At 40.6% G+C, this 19135-nt stretch overlaps 1 protein-coding gene across 3 annotated transcripts in view; it reads left to right on the plus strand.

The window, feature by feature from the left end:
* Positions 1-17603, plus strand: part of LOC145346423 (activin receptor type-1-like) — a 48261-nt gene extending 30658 nt beyond the window's left edge. For all 3 annotated transcript variants that reach the window (XM_080193595.1, XM_080193596.1, XM_080193597.1), the window contains 6 exons: positions 3876-3975; positions 5683-5829; positions 8187-8462; positions 8550-8747; positions 11097-11227; positions 15614-17603. In XM_080193595.1, coding sequence (XP_080049721.1) covers positions 3876-3975; positions 5683-5829; positions 8187-8462; positions 8550-8747; positions 11097-11227; positions 15614-15748 — 987 coding nt within the window. In that variant the 3' untranslated portion in view covers positions 15749-17603. The remainder of the gene's footprint in view (positions 1-3875; positions 3976-5682; positions 5830-8186; positions 8463-8549; positions 8748-11096; positions 11228-15613) is intronic.
* Positions 17604-19135: the final 1532 nt, after the last annotated feature.

A 19135-nucleotide genomic window follows, 5' to 3' on the forward strand; every position in this document is an offset into this window, starting at 1 on the left:
TTAATGACCAAGACCTTGACATACAAGGCAGAAATTCAAAATTTATTGGTTGTACAAAACTTGGAAGTCTTATGGAAGATAGTGTAGACCTTCAAAAAGACATAGGTTGGTGGAATGGGTGGATAAGTAGCAGAAGAAATCTAATGCAAAGAAGTGTGAACTTATTAATTCTGGTAAGAAGATTGCAGAAAGACCATACAAAATATAGGGTACAAATCTAAAACAGGCCCTGGAACAGAGGGACCTGGTATACATGTGCATAAATCATTGAAGATGGCAGGACAGTTTGAGAAGATGGTTAATAAGGCATAATAACATCCTGGGTTTTTATTAATAAGGGCATTGATTCCAGGCATGAGGAACTTGGGAAAATTACATAGAAGGTTACGTAGAAAGATTGGAGACGTCGAGTCAGTTTTCTTTGAGGTAGAGAAGGTTGAAAAGAGGTTTGGTAGAGGCACTCAGGATTATGAGGGTCCAAACAGAATAGGTAGGAAGAAACTGTTCCCATTGGCAAAAGAATCGTGATGATGTGGGTATGCCGGCATTGGACTGGCGTAAACACAGTAAAAAGTCTGACAACACCAGGTTTTAGTCCAACCGATTTATTTGATAATAGACTCACAAGCTTTCGGGGTTAGTGCCTTCGTCAGGTGAATGGAGAGTTCTGGCCTCAGACAGAGCATATAAAGCACAGACAGTTTAGAGATTACTGATTAGAATGCGAATCCTTACACCTAACCTGCTGTTCATTCTAATCAGTATTCTAATCAGTAATTTAATTTAATCAGTAAATCGCATTCTAATCAGTGATCTCTAAACTGTCTGTGCTTTATATGCTCTGTCTGAGGCCAGAACTCTCCATTCACCTGACGAAGGGGCTAACCCCGAAAGCTTGTGAGTCTATTATCAAATAAATCGGTTGGACTAAAACCTGGTGTTGTCAGACTTTTTACTGTGTAAAAGAATCGTGAACCAGAGGACACATCTTTAAGTAATTGGCAGAAGAAGAGATAGCAGTATGAGGAAAAACTTCACATTATGAGTGATCAGAATCTGGAATGCACTGCCTGAGAGTGTGGGGGAGACAGGGTCAATCGAGGCTTTCAAAGGGGAATTGGTTCTGCAGGGCTACAGAGAAAAGGCAGGGGAGTAGCACTAGGTGAATTGCTTCTTCAGAGGGCCTGCACTGACATGATGGACTGAATGACCACCTCTGCTTTAACCATTCTTTGATTCTGTAAAGTATTAGATTTGCGCTGCAAAAATTACAGGTAATTTTATAGAACCCTCCCGTAGCGCACAAGTCTTAGGTCGGTACCTTTCCCAAGTTAACTTCAATTATACACTTGGAGGACTAAAACTATCTGCACAGCCTTATGTTGTCATTCAGGCATGGCCTGGCCTACAGGCAGCTAATACTTTTGCACTATCTGCTGCTTAAATCCTGATCTCCAATGGACAGAACCTCTTGGGGATACCTTTTAAATCCATTTCATAATATTGCTGGCCTTTACATTCAAAGGCTACACTTCCAGGAATGATTTATTAATTTTCCACTGCCTGATTTAGCTACTGTTCTTTGAAATTTCTCACATTCGTCAAGTAGATTTAGTGAATTCACTTTGCTAGCGTTCATTGTATTTTTTTGTGCAGTTAAAGTTCATAGGGAACATAGATCAGATATTGTTCTAAATATTGCCAAGCATTTTCAGTACCAGGATACAACACAAGTTCCTTTTGGATGTAATTAATCTGTCACTGAGAGCTTCATCAATGGAAAGTGAAAACCAGAGGCTTTGTCACTGGGCAGAGTCGGTCCCTAAGCCTTCAAAATAATTGCCTAAGTCAATGTAATGCTGGATAGCAGACTTTGACAGAACTAAAACAACCCTTTGGAAACTAAAGCTACATAATTATATTACTACGCCCATCAGCATCTGCATTTGGTTCCAAACTGAGAAATTACGAAGTAAACCTTTAAATAAAACTTCAGCTAAGGAATTGGGAAGTGATTTCCTCCAAAAGATTAAGGGCTGGTTATGTCCCATTCGATATAGACTGGACCTTGCTTGAAGGTCTTATGGTGGTTTATTCTTTATTAAAACTGTTCACACTGAACCTTCCATGCTTTTGAATATTGTAAATGCTGTTCAGTGTAGTAATATTCAATTCCTTGTAACTGAAACTATATTTTCTATGGCCAAAAGAAAAGGCTGAACAACGTTAATATCTGCTTAGTTTCTCAGATTACCTGATGTAAAGGATCATGTAGGGTCCAGTCCCTAGCATCAAACTTCAGAAAGTTCCATTACTGGTAAAGGTTCAGAATCGATTGTGCCATTGCATACTTTCTGATGCTCTCTTTTTGAATGAGAGGCTTTTCTGTCTCTGTTAGTGTCATGGCTTTGGAATCAACATTTCTGGATCTGGTTGAAATTGTTCCTCAAAGCATAGTAATTCACCCCAGTGCTGAAACCATGCAACTTTTTCAATTCTTACCACAGCCCCTAACAGTGACCAGGGGCATGCAATCACTGACCATCAGGAGCTATTGGTTAACAATTTGAAACTGCAGTAAATCCCAAAAGTGCTCAAGTAAATACATTTCACTATGGAAAGCTCAATTTAAGTCTGGTGCACATTCACACAGCAGCTGTATCAACTTTCTGTACTGGAAAGTTATTTCATTACATTTTGAAGAAAATACAATGGTAAAATAGTTCAATGGACTTCTTGGCTTTAAATTCCTTACTTGACAGTCAACTCTGTTGACTTTGTGTCAGCCAGGATAGTCATGACCCTCGGCACTAAGAGGTGACCAACCATTACTCTGGGCCACTAGGATTCTGTAGATCTCGAGGCCAGCTTCTGCAACACACTAATGTTGTTTCTGTAAAAGCAAACTACTGCAGGCGCTGGAAATCTGAAGTAAAAACAGAGAATGCTGAATAAACTCAGGGATCAGCAGCATCTGTGGAAAGAGAAATGTTTCACATCTGTTTGACTCGTGAGCATCATATGAGCTCTAAACATAAACTGTTTCTTTCTCCACTGATGCAGCCAGATCTGTTGCGTTTATCCAGCATTTTATGTTTTAAGAAGTTTCTGTGACATGTCTGTCTAGGGTTTGACGGCACTATCTCAATATATTAAAAATGGTATTTTTTTAAAATGGTTAAGTAAGTAGATTTATTTAGAAAAATTTGGATTTTTAAGATCTTTTCAAGAAATCTACAGTGCTTTGACTTCCAAGTTCTTATATATTGTATAGTTTCTAGTTACAGATATCACTTGGCTCTCTCATCTGACTTTTCACCTAGTCAGGTGAGACAGCTAAGTGTTAAATATCTTCGTTAATAATAGCTGGTATTTTAAGTTGGAATGATATAACCTGATACAAGTCTTGTCATCTGCATTAAGTGGAATTTGATGAAGACCCATACATTTCACACCTTGCACACTTACCTACAGAACCGAACTTAAAGTTCCTGCAAAATTAGCTAATTAAGGTGCTGAGATCAGTGGTGCCATGTAATTCCTGCATCACATCTGGTAAGGTGGAATAGGAGGATCGAGCAAGTAATACAGTCTTAAGTTTTAAGAATAAATCATATTTTCCATTCAGTGATCTCTTTTGGTGACTGAACCCTGGTGGTTAGAACCAACATATAGCATTCTACATTCATCTCATGCCTCAGCTGACCTACCCAATTTCTTCCCACTCTGTCTTGGCATAATTTCCCTCCAAAGACAATAGCTGTGCAAATATCAATTCAGGCAGTTCAAATGTCGATATCACCATAAGGTATTATAACCATATAGTAATGATGACTGCTTCTAAATTAACAATGTTTTATGCTCTTCATTCTCAGGATTTGCTCGATCACTCTCGTACATCAGGCAGTGGGTCAGGGTTGCCATTTTTAGTGCAACGCACAGTCGCCCGACAGATCACACTAATGGAATGTGTAGGTGGGTAAAACAGGACAAAAACTGAGGCATGTTTACTTGAAATAGGTGATTTGACCCTGGCTACCAAGCAAGCAAGAACGTGGACGTTTCATTTTGCGCATTGGAATCAACCCTTGGCCAGCTGTATTGTCCTTTTGGAGGTTGTTGCTGATGTTCTTACTCATCAGCAGTTCATTTCACCCGACTGCCTTGGCAGGGTAATGCTTCGGGCTTCACGTTCTGGGCATTTGACTGACGAGAAAAGCTGGGTTTGTAGCCATTAAAACGTACTCTTAAGTTGCCATTTCCAAAATGGGTTGGGGAAACAGAAATAATTGAAGAAGAGTGAAACGCTTTTAATATAGCACAGTAACAACATAATAATAAAAGACTGGAGAGCAAGACTGTATAATTTGTTTGGTTTATTTTACGGCAGTTCAGCTGAAAACCTACAAAACTGATCGACCCAGGTACACAGGAATTTCCCTGGAAAAGTTTCACTCTTCATCATAAGATGACCAAATGTTTGCAGAAATGTCTTGATTTTAATTTAGCATGCCATTCTTCTGGAAAACTTTTATCTGATGAGAATAAATCCAAATATATCAAATTGAAAGGTAAAATGTGTGTCACACGCACAAAACAGCTTTTAACACATTAACTATTGAAAAGCCAATTGATATAATCCAGACAGTGAAGCAAAACACCTAGCAGACAACTATTTACACAAAGGTTTCCTTGCCCTAGTGCTGATGACTTGTGGGCAGAGCAGTTAAGCAAGCAAAACTGCAGGGTTTGCTTAAAAAATTAAAATAATAATGCTGGAACTGTAATTATTTAAAAACATGCTTACTAGGAAAGTCTGCAATGCAGTAAAACCTAACTTTGAAAATGATTTGTGCAAGCCTTTTCCCATGGAAGAGCCTGTCACAGCAACAGAGACAAGAATTGATTGTGCTTATGAAAACTACAATATTAATATATAGTCAGAGGTAAGGGTGACACCAGATAGCCAACACAAAATATCTGTAAAGCCACAAATTTTCCAGATTCCTCAAAATAATCAAGGTGGTTCATCACTGAAAGACACCTAAATCTCAAAACAAATCTTTCATGGAGGTGAAAGGTTAACAATGCGAAAGCACAATTTTGTGAAGCAGAGTGAAATGTTGCAGAGTAGTTCTGAACCTTGAAAGGACCTTTACATGGTAAAGTACATGCAACATGTTTACATGTGGCAACAAACTTGTGTACCATATTGTGTGCAGAAGCCTAGTTATGGTAAAATAGGTGTTAAAGATATGGGAAGATAGTTGTGCCAAATTTGGGGAAATTGCCACAATACAGGTACCTCTGACAACCAATTTGCTTGTTTCTTTTATCAGTTAAAGGTTAGAGCTCCGCTGTCTTGTCTTCCATATGTAAACATGTCAATTGCTTGACTCGATATCTGCAATTGTGACGCTCAGTTTTGTGGAATTGAGATTTATTTCCAGCATAATTGAGTTCAGCTGAGAACAAGAAAAACGTCTGATAACTTGACAAGTTCACAACGTTTCTATGATAACTGAATCTGGCTGTAATTTTTTGACTTAACATTCTCACAAATTGTTGGTTCAGACTAAGGAACTCGAAGGAGATGTGATTTCTACCCGCACAAAAGCATGTTTCAGGATCACGAATTATATCCAAAATACTAAAGTTTCCTTCTTTCTACGCCTGAAACAGGAAAGGGTCGCTATGGAGAAGTCTGGAGAGGTCAGTGGCAAGGAGAAAACGTTGCAGTGAAAATCTTCTCCTCCCGCGACGAGAAATCTTGGTTTAGAGAGACTGAAATTTATAATACTGTTCTTCTTCGCCATGAGAACATATTAGGTGAGAAATTGTTTATAAGTGATGCTGAGTATGAATCCAATTTACTTTTTGTTATTGACTGTAAAATTTAGTAAGGCAAGTTAGGCAAACAAAACTGGAAGAGCGACACCTGTTGCTTTAGATGAATATTCAACCTGCTGCAAGAACACCTCAGTAGCTACTTCCATTTAAAAAAAACGGAACATGTGGTAAACACTCAGCAGGTCCAGCAGAATCTGTGAAGAGAACTGAAGGCACGTTTGCATATGTTGCAGCTGAAGTCATAGTACAAGTGTCATCAGACAGTGGAAACCAAAAGGTGTTACGATCAGAACAGTGAGCTGTTAAACAGTGGTACACCCGCACACAATGCAACAAAGGTAGCACTCTGGTAGTTTGATAGTAGGCGAACTAGGACATTGTGGTTCTAGGCACAGGTTGTAGTCGAAGAAATATCCTCAAGGGATTGTTGACGTTCACCAGAATACAGTATGTAATATAAGATATGAATGCAAACCCAGCTCTTAAAAAGTTTAAGTTTTCTGGGCACAAAGCATGAAAACTTTGACTTACACCGATCGACAGTTCCCTTCCCTGCCATGCCATGGAAGAATCCCAACTTAAAAAGAAACACATCAGGGAGCAGGTAAAGACATAAAAATAAGCGCAAAATAACACTGCAGAAATCATGGAAAGACCAGCAGCACCCTGTGCACACATACTCAGAGCAATATATAAGCAACAGGGCAAATCATATCTTAAAACCTACCATTGTAAAACCAAGGAATATATATTATAGACAGGGGAAAGCAAAAATGAACCCAATACTAAATTCCACTATTTGCATTTTTCCAGTGCTAAGATACAACCATCAGTGTGGTTTCTGTTCTTTAATCGGCCATATTTCCTTAATATCGTGTGGCTTCATTGTAATCAAATAACGTCCGATGAACATCTATAAAACCATTTGCTGTACTTTGGAACCTGGGTGGTCTGAACTATGGGTCTTTGTCAGCCAATTTCCTATAGATTTGTGGACTTGTGGCATAACACTGATTCTCAATAAATAGTAATTTAATCATGTAAATTACCTGTTTATGGTTGTTTGGCCCAATGAGACTGCTGGTGCAGATACGATGGGCCCAATGGACAACTCCTACGATCGTCTCCTTGCGGTGCCATTATATTTCATACCCAAAAATAGATCTTGGCCAGATCTTTGCCACCACCCCATGTAATACAAAGTAAATGTTTGTTTAGCAAGCCAGGCCCCTTCTCATTTTGTGCCCTTCCAAATCAAAAATAGGATTGGAAGTCTTTGCGGCATTGCTTTCTGTATTGTTTCCAAAAACAGACAAAGGTAATAAGTAAAGCACGAGTCAGTGAAAATGCAAAGCCCTGGAAGGATGTGAGCAGATGCTGCAGTTTGCAGCACAGGGGTATGAGCAGAGTTGAGGGTGGAGAGATTACCTTTTGAACATGCATATTCTTCAAAGAGATAAAAAGTGCAGACACTAACACTCCACGTTCATCTCTCTGAAACAGTTGGAGGGTGCCGGGTGGGGGAAGCAGATATGCCACACAAATGACGTGTCAATTGGAAAGGAACATTCTGACAAAGAGTAATAAAAATCAAGTATAGCAGTCAGTTTGATCTATCTGGTTGCTGCTTAATTCCAAGCTTTAATAAAGAGCATACTGATCTGGTCTGATATGTAAATTTGCATCAAGAATTAACCTCAACACTTACCAGATGACAATCTTCCAAATTAGGAAAAAAAGTATTTTTTCATTGGGAGAGAATATGGTGGTGAAGTATGTTAAAATTGAGTGAAATCAATAAATATCATAGTTAAAGAGAAAAATAGGATGCGAAGAGAGCAGAATATTCAAACATTGATTTTTATACTTGGTATACAAGTTCTTTGTACATTAATAATACAATTCTTGTGTAAATTACTTCATTAAGTTAATGCTGCTATTTTGGCTGTCATGGTGCATAAATTGAAAACCAGGCTGAGTATCTGTTTAATGAAAGTTTTAGAAGACCAGGTACAGAGTAGAGATACAATGAGAAATCGTATAAAGAAAATAAATGCCATAGAAGAAATGAAGGGCTCAACTAAGCAAGTGCAAATGACAAAAGCAAGGACACTTGACGTCTTGCCAACTTTTTAAAAAGCTATTTCACAGCACAATAGCATTGTGAGCAAAGGGATGCAACAAGATACTCAGCACTGATCTACATGTTTTTTGTTTCTTTTGATACCTTGCATATATTGTTCTACATCTCTTGTTGCACCTTTCTCCAAGAATTGGAAAAGAAATGTGTGTAATATAATACAATCAAATATCCATTTTGACTTCCTTTTTTTTAGGTTTCATTGCCTCAGACATGACATCAAGAAATTCTAGCACCCAGCTTTGGCTTATCACTCATTATCATGAGAATGGTTCACTCTACGACTATCTACAGCGAAATGCAGTGGATACTGTAGTTTGCCTGAATTTTGCCTTATCTATAGCCAATGGTCTGGTGCATATCCACAATGAAATATTTGGGACTGAGGGAAAGCCTGCAATTGCACACAGAGATCTGAAAAGCAAAAATATCTTAGTGAAAAAGAACCTGCATTGTTGCATTGCTGATCTTGGTGAGTATTAGTCCTGTCCTGTCTTCAGATTGTTTTTAAAGTACAGTTTGGCAAAAATGCTATATTAATTAATTTCTGTATTTGCAGGGTTAGCAGTGACGCACTCTCAAACAAACAATCAATTAGATGTTGGGAATAACCCTAAAGTGGGCACAAAACGATATATGGCACCCGAAGTACTTGAAGAATCTATTCAGGTTGATTGTTTTGATGCCTACAAGCGTGTAGACATCTGGGCATTTGGACTTGTATTGTGGGAAGTAACTAGGAGGACATTCAGTAACGGTGAGCATTACACTAACCAATCTTCCAAATCTCTCTCTCTCTCAAGGCTAGACTTCTGAATCGAGTTGAATTCAAGAAAAGTAAAGTAAATTAATTGAAATTATAACCTTTTCTCTTAAGTAAGCAAAATACTGGTGAGTTTAAATATTGTTAAAGTTGAACCTTTATACGGTTTAGAGTTGCATATATTCAGTAACCTACTCAATATTGTAAAATCTTAACCAGCAAGTTATTTCAAGCTAATATTCTATAATCAGGGATCAAAACTAAAAAGTCCTCTTCCCAAAGGATCCTCCATGGTTATGGTTCTTCCACCATAACCACTGGAAATTTGCTGGTTCCGCCATTGACCATGGCCTGTAACTCTGAGCATGAGACCCTTACCTGGGCCTGTAGTGAGTTGCAAAAGAGTAGGAGCTACCATCCTGAGGTATCTCTGCAACTCTAATTTCAGGAATGTGCATCTACAAATGCAAAGCAAGGGCTACATGGATGTGCATATCTGTAGACTTCATGGAAAGGCATTCAATTGAAGATTGGATGTAGAGTAAGAAAGACTCACCTTTATGTAGGTTTTTTTTATCTTCAGGGTACCCCAAAATGTTTTATAGCTTAATGGATTACTTTAAAGTGTAGTTACTGTTGTAGAAAATACAGCAGCCATTTTGTGCACTGCAAGGTCCCCACAAACAGTAATGCGACAATGGCAAGGAAATTATTTTAATGATTTTGGTTGGGATTTAAATATTGCCCAGGGTAAAACTGAGCCGAAGATACTGTATAGAAAATAGAAATCCTGGAGTTCAATCTCTGTATGTCTATACTTGTTTGTTTTTAGTTGGAGTCAGCAATTGAAATGCTGGCCCAATTTTCTTCCTGTCCAAGTTCAATATTAGTATTCCTGATGTCGCCCTGGTAAGATCAACTAACTCAGCACAAAACTCAAATTAAATTTGGATTTACACAATTACGCTGAGCAAATCAGTCACAACGATTAAACCCACTAAAGCGTTGAGAGCTGTGTGCAAATATCTGATGTTCACTTGGCAATTGTCCATACATTTAAATAAGGGGCATCACCTTCAGAGCACAGGACTTAGGGAATAGGTCATCCAGCCCTTCAAACCTGTTCTGTCATTCGATAACATCACAGCTGATCAGACTGTGGTCTCATTCTACTTTTCCTGCATAGCCCTTGGTTATCAAAATCTACCTAACTCTGCCTTGAATAAGTTCAATGACTCAGTCTCTCTCCACTGCTTTCTGGGGAAGGGAATTCCACAGACTAATGACCTTCAAAGAAAAAAAATCTTTTAATTTCCATTTCAAAAGAGTGACCTCTTATTTTAAAACTGTGCCGATAGTTCTGTGAAAGGAAACATCGTCCTTGTATCCACCCTATCAAATCCTCAAGATCTTATCTGTTTCAATAAGATCGTCTCTCATTCCTTTAAACTTCAGTGGCAATAGACACAGCCAGTTCAGCTTTAAGGTGGGACATTTTTGGGCAGTTCTTTAAAATGGTAATGCTTCTTCAGACTTTGACCCTTCACAAACATGAGAGAATAACTCTAGACTGGACTGTGGACTTTTCTACAACTATTATTAGTAAGGTTCAATATCATCAGAGGGCAGGTTAGACAGGATGAATTCTCTCTCGCCCAAGATGGAACCTCTAGCTCCAGCATGCACCTCATCATGAGTCTGGCAGAATCCTCTGGTGTAATTGAGCAACTAAGCACCTTTGTCTCAGGAATATCTTAATTTCCAAATGATCAAACTTTTTGTTATTGTAGCATTGTCTGCTGGTGTAAAGTTTTAAAAATACACCATTTCAGAAGAACTTGGGATTTCTGCTTAACTACCAATCATTATCACAAGCAGTGGTGCAGATATTTCTAGGGCTGTCACTGGCAGGAAGGCCTGAGGCCACACCATGACCGCCCTTGGAAACCTGTGGCTGGAGGCATCACCCAGCTTGAGAACCCCAGAGCCAAAGGCACTGCCTGCTTTGAGAACCCAGGGGTTTCACCTGATCTGAGAACTCTGTCATCGAAGGCATGCCTGCCATGTAAGCCTGAGGTGCCTGGTGCATCATCTACCCTGAGGAGCCTGGGGCCAAGGACCTCACCCACCCGGAGATCGGGGGCTTCATCCACCCTGAGAACCCTTGGGCCTCGCCTAACTTCAGAACCCCAAGGTCCTGGGATATCACACCCCTTGAGAGCTAATCAGCATTGGATATAGCCATCTTGGTCCATTTTATATTGTCAGTTATTTAGGATAGTTTTGCCACTCTGTCTTCCAAATTTGATGTGTTTAGAAATTTAATTCTTCCTGCTTTTCCAGGTATTGCTGAAGAGTATAAACCTCCATTCTATGATCTGGTACCAAATGACCCTAGTTTTGAAGATATGCGAAAAATTGTATGTGTGGAACAGCAAAGACCAAATATTCCTAATAGATGGTTCTCGGACCCTGTGAGTTCAAATCCTTCGTGGTGTCATTTCATTTGTTATTTACCCTTTCATTCCAGCTTTCTTGTTCATAATGCCAAGTCTGTTCCATCCACTTTTCACTTCAATATGCCCTATTCATGCATATTCTGGGGCATTGTCCCCTCCCAGGAGCAGCATGATGGTGTAGTGCTTATCGCCGTTGCTTCACAGCTCCAGGGACTCGGGTTCGATTCCAGCCTCGGGTGTCTGTTTGTATGCAGTCTGCGTGTGTTTCCTCTGGGTGGTTCGGTTTCCTCCCACAATCCAGCAACATGCAGGTTAGGTGGATTGGCCATGCTAAATTGTCCCTCAGTTTGTGAGTGAGTACGCACCATGGAGAGGCCGCTTCTGCTCAGGTAAGTTAGGTGGTATAACATTAAGACCATGATCTTTGCCCATGGCAACCAAGTCCTCTGTGGGTTCGATATCCAGTTCTGCCATGACGAGCAGGCTTCCTCAGTGATGGTGCTCCTTCATCCTAAAGTACAATTCAAAGGGGTGTTTCATCTATTTCTCCAATTGTTTATTGCAGTTGGTAATTACCTCCCTCTTTCATTTCAATGGAGTCATTTACTTTGCTCATGGAGTAGTTAGTTGCCTTCTTGATGCTTTGACACATGTCCTGACATTCCCTGTGTCGAAGGACATTTGGATATTATGGCATTGTTGTAACCAGTAGCCGTTGTGTCTTTGGACTTCAAGTGGCTCTTAGTGCATTGAGTTTTCTCACTTGGATCTCCCTTGTAATTAATGAGGGCAGGTCACTTGGCTTCAATAACCGGTTTAATTACAGTGATGTTAGCTTAGAACTAATCAGCATTTATACTCTCTTGCTTTGCATGTGTACAGAGAGTGACATTGTAGATGATGTCTAGATGTATATTCCATTTCACTTCTGCACTGGGGGGGAATGACAGAGAGTGTCTGTTCAATCGAGTCACGGAATTGTTGATTCTTACCTGGGTAGGCAGTATGGCTGACATTAATACAAGGATGCCATTTCTGCTTTGAATTAAAAACCTTCAAGGGTTGAATCCTAAGCCTGATGTACACCAGGTGTGATCTATATCACATTCAGCTCTGTGGTTGCTGTGTGTATTGAGAATGCTATTCAGAGAGCAGTCTATTGATGATCAGATCCAGTTTCTGCCAGTGCCGTGATCTTGGCATGATTTGTTCAGAAAATGTTAGTTACACAAAGTTCATGATAGCAGCGTAGCTCAATTAGTCCAAGGGTCATGCCTTGTTGTCTTCCATTAAAATCCCCAGCGAGGTAGAACATTAGCACAAGAATTAGGAGCGGGCTAAGCCCTCAAGTCTTCTCCGCCATTTCAATAAGATCATGGCTGATCTGTTGGAGTCTCAAACTCAACTATCCTGTCTGCCCCCATAATCCTTGACTCACTTGTTGGTCAAAGACATGGAAGCACAGATACTCATGAGGTTAACTGGTCTTAAGTGCAAAGCATTTGGAGTGAACATATTCTGAACCATTCATAAGGTTTCTGTCATTGAGAATAGCAAGTTCTTAATGCAAATCTTACACCTTCCCCTGCTAATGTAATGCTTTTCTTTCTCAATCTGCTGTGTGAGTTTGCACTCTTGAAGGGAGATTACATTACTATTCAGCCTATGAAATTCCATGTAAATCACAGCTGTCTTGCGTATTATTGACCAACTGCAAAATGTCTTGTCACATCTGGTGTACGCGGTCCTGACGTTCATGCATGCCAACCAAAGAGTTGGCACTTCTTTCACTTTGTTTCACTTGTTTGCTTGGTGCAATGGATTTTGTTTACGAGCCAAGCAGAGACTCTTAGTTCTCAGCACCTGTTGAAGCAAGTGGACAGTGAGATGCCCACACCTTATTGGTCAGGGGCTCCCTAAAATAGGGGCAGTTGACTAGTGAGACATGGTGATCCCTCCCACCATCGAAGACAGCCCATAGCTTGCATTCCCTACATCGCTCGAGTTGGGCTTATCACTGGGATCTGTTGTCTCCAGTGTTCTGTTAATGCTCTACAGCGAAACTATCAAAGCACCTTCCTGTAGGACATCATGGGAAAAGTTATTTGCCCATCTTGCCCTTATCAGACTGAGTGAACCCATCTACCTTGAATCCCAGTGTGATTTCAGAATTGGAAGTTCTATAAATGGCTTGATCTTCAGTCTGGCAGCTGCAAGAGAAATGGCATGAACAGAGGAGGCCACTATATATTGCCTTTATCGATCTCACTCAGGTATTCAACCAGAGACCCTCTATTTAAGAGGCTGGAGAAAATTGACTGCACTCCTATGCTGCTCAATGTGATCTCGTCTTTCCCATGTCAGCATGATGTGTCAGGACAACATCGAAACTCTTTGCAATCCAGAGCACGATCAAACGGGGATATTGTTATCTTTGCTGCTCTCATATGCCTTTGGGTCATCTACACGGGGGTTTGCTTGACATGCCAGAACTGATAGAAAGCTGTTAAGCCTTGCTCGCCTGAAATCCAAGACCAGGGTGCACCAAGTCCTCATCAAAGTTGCTTTACACTAATAGTGCTGCACTAGCAGAAAATGGGCAGAATCCTGACCACCAACATCAGGAAGACAAATTGTCCGGGATGTTGCCGTACTCTCATCCATCAGCGCTGACAGTGAGAGACAGCGGAGGTTGTTAATAGCTTCACATGCCTAGACTCTGAGATCACTAGCAAACAGTCACTGGTCCTGAAATCTGTAGCTTTGCGATGCATCTCAGATGTATCCTCAACAATATGGCATGGTTGCGCAGTGCTTAGCACTGTGATCTCAGCGCCAGGGATGCAGGTTCAATTCCAGCCTCATGTCACTCTGTGTGGAGTTTGTACGTTCTCCCCATGTCTGCGTGGGTTTCCTCCAGGTACTCTGGTTTCCTCCCACAGTCTAAAGATGTGTAGGTTAGGTTGATTGGCCATGCTAGATTGACCCTAGTATCATAGGATTAGCAAGGTAAATATGTCCGGTTATGGGAATAGGGTCTGGGTGAGGTTGTGGTCGGTGCAAACTCAATGGCCGAATGGCCTCCTGCACTGTAGGAATTCTGTGATTCTAACTCTTTGCGGGACATGGACATGGTCACCAGCTCAGATGTCCTGGAGCATGCTAATTCCATCACCCATTGCTGAGCCAATGACTTCTGCACTGGCTCATCCACATCCATTGCATTGGTGGCAGCCATATACCTAAAGAGCAGCTGTACAGTGGATTGGTTATTTGGTCATAACCTTCTGGGCTTTTAGCCCTTCGCTACAAGGACACATGCAAATGAGATATGAAGATGGCAATATTGATACTGACAAGACATCAGTCACTGATGGCCACGACCTCTGGAGGCTGATTATTTGCAAAGGCACTGGAAGCAGTGAGCAGAAACGAAAAGTTCAGCTGGCTGAGGATAGAGTGCAGGGAAAACAGAGCCCACTATCTTTCTCTGCAGCCAGATGCAGCAGAGACGGCCGTTCCAGAGTTGGGTTCCTGAGCCACAGAGGTAATGCTCAACACAGACTTGACCTTTGAAACACAAACCATTATCTTACAAGCAGGCAGGGAGCCACGAACAGTATTCATACCCCCACTCTCCATCTGGGCTTGCAGACCTACCCTCCCCCCACTCTCCGTCTGGGTATGTGGACCTACCCGCCCCCCCCCCCCCCCACTCCATCTGGGTACGCGGACCTACCCTTCCCCTTGCTCTCCATCTGGGTACGCGGACTTACCCTTCCCCCCGCACTCCATCTGGGTACGCGGACTTACCCTTCCCCCCGCACTCCATCTGGGTATGCGGACCTACCCTTCCCCTTCCTCTCCATCTGGGTACGCAGACCTATCCTTCCCGTTGCTCTCCATCTGGGTACGTAGACCTACCCTTCCCCTTGCTCTCCATCTGGGTATGCGGACCTATCTTCACCCTGTTCTCCACCTGGGTACATGGAACCACCCTCCCCCTGCTCTCCATCTGGGTATACGGAACTACCCCCGCCCCCCTCCGATCTGGGTTTGTGAACCTACCCTCCCCCCTCGCCATCTGAGTACATGGACCCTCTGCTCTGGACCTCAATCATGGCCCCATCACACAGAAAAGCTCTAGGTTTAATCACAGCAAAGTGACTCCAAATTGTAAAATGTACAGACCAAATGGTAAACATGGTGATAGTCTTTTTAACTTTCCACTTGAAGTTGATGCATAAACTGATACTGTTTTGGTGCACATAACATTGTAATGTGTACAAATACTAGAAATTTAGAAAATGCTTTTGTTTTTTTATTGAAAAATTATGTGTATCTTAGTTTTGTGACGAAAGGTTGTCTGTATCTTACATTATTCTCATTCCTTTCTTTCAGACTCTGTCTGCTCTTGCCAAGCTGATGAAGGAGTGTTGGTACCAAAATCCCTCTGCACGGCTCACTGCGTTACGCATCAAAAAAACTTTAGGAAAAATAAGCAATTCATTAGAGAAAGTGAAAATGGACTGCTGAGCTGAAGATGAGCACTGATGTTACCACTGTTCAGTAAATATGACCAGATCTGCAGGATAGAATGACACGCAGATTTCAAACTGCCCATTATTCTGCTTTCGCAGCCAATACTTGGACATTGTCGTGAAGTGGCAACAAGGACGCCATGGTTTGAAATGGCAGATGGATCATTCTCTTTAACCAAACCACTTAACCGTGGCTGTTCTGTTTGATACAGATTAAATCAGGCAGCAGCTTCATGTTCACCTGGTGCTCGCTAAATTTGAGTTCTTTTTGGAAGGGGAAGTTTTGCACTAAATTTCTTTTTTACTTTTGCATTGCTGTACAATTAATCATGTAAGTTGCAATAGCCCTGACCTGTGTATTGATCTTCAGCCAGTAAAATAGCATGCAGTTTTTCATCTGAAGAGGTAAGACTTAGTTGCTTTGTTACATGAGATACTTGAACCATCCAATGGTTATTGTATTTGAATATTAAAATATGAAAGTGCTCCTATCTTTTATGTGAAAGGAGCACATATTCACCAACTAATAATGGTGGTGCCTTGGCATTTATGAGCTACAGTTAACTTGTTTAAAATTCAGTTAAACAAACGGACTAAGGAGTACTTTCCACAGTAGTATCTGTTTAAAACTAATGTTTATTCAAATTGTATGCTTTGTTGTACCCAAGGTTTAAAATTATTTTTTATAAGATATTTTATCATGGTAGGAAGTAACATTCTTGTCATTTTGATTTGCTGTTTGGAACTTGAATGTTTCCGAGGGCTGGGGGGAAAGACATAGGAAACAAAAAAAAGACTTAAGTTAATCTGTGATTATACTTATAGCTAACTACCGTTGAACAAGTGTATGGTTTTTCTTAATATGCAAGTGCCCAGCTATTTAACTTCAACCGTCAAAACACTATTCCATGATTAGTGTTTTCTTGAAAAGTTAATCACGCTAAGTAGAAAAAAAAACAGAATTACTCATTACAATCATGTACATGTTGTCAGAACACTAAAAGGACACTCGTGAGACCATTGTACAGGAAGGGAACAACAGAAACTAACGCTAATTATTTGTGTGTAACCTCATCAAAAAATCTGGAAATTAGTCTCAAAAATAGTTAAAAATGCAATGTCCATTGAAGAGAATTGTTCCCCTGAAATACTGTAACACTAACCATGTGTGCAAGTCTTTAATGTAAATGTATGCAACCTGCTTTGCCTTTTGTTATTGTGTGTTTTAATTTGTGCAATGGGCCTCGCAGAGCGCTCGATTTATTATGTAGTTTTAAACAAAAGGGCTTACTGGGCTATTTTATAAGTGAAAGTATGTTGCATTTGTAGACAAAAGATTTTAATTATTTCATTTGGGACATCTGATTAGCTTTACCATTTGGTGAATTATGCAACGAATAGCTTATACCATTCTTACACTGTAATACTTTGCAGTACTTCAGTGTTTTTCAGTTTTTGGAACAGCAATAATTGAATATTAAAACCTAGTATTCCTGAAATTGTTTACGAACAGAAAAAGCATTATCTTAACCTATAATGGCAGTGATGTAATTAAAGTCTGTACTACACTCATAACCTGGTTGCAGTGTCTATTTAACAGTAATTCCTGAAAAACAGATATTTATGAGCAATATTAAAGCTACTGTGTCACTTACATTTTTAGCAGTGTTGTATTCTACACTGCAACAACTATGGTTTAAGTTTGTGTTCATATGTGAAGAAAAATATCATTTTAGCCTTAATCCTTAGAAAACTGGTGCAATTTTTCACTTTTTGAAAAAACATCGATGTCAAAAAATTTCAGTTAAATTCAGAAAATACTAATAAAGAGATGTCCTATGTGTTCCTCACTTTGGTATTTGTTTATATTATTCAGCATCAGATGCCTCGCAAAATCATTTTGCAGTTTAATGAAATTTTCTTTATGATGCTGGGAAGGTTCAGTTTGAGACTCTACCATGTTTTGAAAGCTACATCATTAATAGCCATTCTGCAAACCCTGTTGAGAAACAAAACAGATACAAGCAACAAAAGAGCAAACTATTTCTCTCAAAACCAGCTACAAAAGAAACCAGTATCAGGCACCAATTTTAATAAGAACATAAGAAATAGGAGCAGGAGTAGGCCATCTAGCCCTTCGAGCCTGCCCCGCCATTCAATAAGATCATGGCTGATCTGTCGTGGCTCAGTTCCACTTTCCTGCCCTCTCCCCATAACCCTTAATCCCCTCTCTTATCGGAAACCCATCAACCCGCTTCTTGAAAATATTTAGCGAGGCAGCCTCCACCACTTCAACGGGCAGAGAATTCCAGAGATTCACCACCCTTTGAGTGAAGAAGTTCCTCCTCAACTCCGTTCTAAACCGCCTCCCCTTTATCTTGAGGCTGTGCCCCCTAGTCCTACTGTCTTTTTTGAGCGGGAAGAGTCTCTCCACCTCTATCCTATCCATCCCATTCATCATCTTATACGTCTCAATGAGATCTCCCCTCATTCTTCTAAACTCTAGCGAGTACAAGCCTAGTTTATTCAGCCTCTCCTCATAGCTCAACCCCCTCAACTCCGGTATCAGCCTAGTAAACCTCCTCTGCACTCCCTCCAGGGCCAAAATATCCTTGCACAGGTGCGGCGCCCAAAACTGCACACAGTACTCCAGCTGCGGCCTCACCAATGCCCTATACAGCTGCAGCAAGACCTCCCTACTTTTATATTCAATCCCCCTCGCTATGAAGGCCAGCATCCCATTCGCCTTCCTGACCACCTGCTGCACCTGCAAGCTGGGTTTTTGCGACTCATGCACAAGGACCCCGAGGTCCCTCTGCACCGTCGCCTGCTGCAGTTTTTCTAGTCAACAGCAGTCAACATAGACTTGGAAGGGGGGAATTGAACCTAATCTTCCTAAAATAGATGTGGTGTAGATTTGCAAAAATGATTTTTCTCGAGTTTTAAATGTAAGACTTCTGTGTTGCATTTAAAGTCGTAGACTCCTGGGTAAAATGTCAGGGTAGGAAGATTTACAATAGAGGATTTACATCAAGTAATGGAACAGGGCAAGTGCTGAATGAAGTGCCTCAGTGTTGAATGGTTTTCATATGCATTAACTTACATTTTGAGGCACAATACTAACTTACCAAATTTACAGATTTTATTAAACTGATTTGCAGACTTTACTAACCTTGACCACTCACGCGAGAATTAGAAAATAAGTTGCGCTAAACATATAAATGGACAGAACATTGGCAGTTGGAACAAAATGTGGCCAAAAGTGAAGTGCTGCACATTGGAGAGGGAAAAATAAGTGATACAATTACTTTATGAATGCCATTGATACAGATAAATCTTGCATTCAATCGACATGTTCAGCCAAAGCAGAGTAGTAACTTTG

Source organism: Carcharhinus amblyrhynchos, chromosome 8, assembly GCF_965287045.1.
Source record: "Carcharhinus amblyrhynchos chromosome 8, sCarAmb.v2.hapA, whole genome shotgun sequence".
NCBI classification, from domain to species: Eukaryota; Metazoa; Chordata; class Chondrichthyes; order Carcharhiniformes; family Carcharhinidae; genus Carcharhinus; species Carcharhinus amblyrhynchos.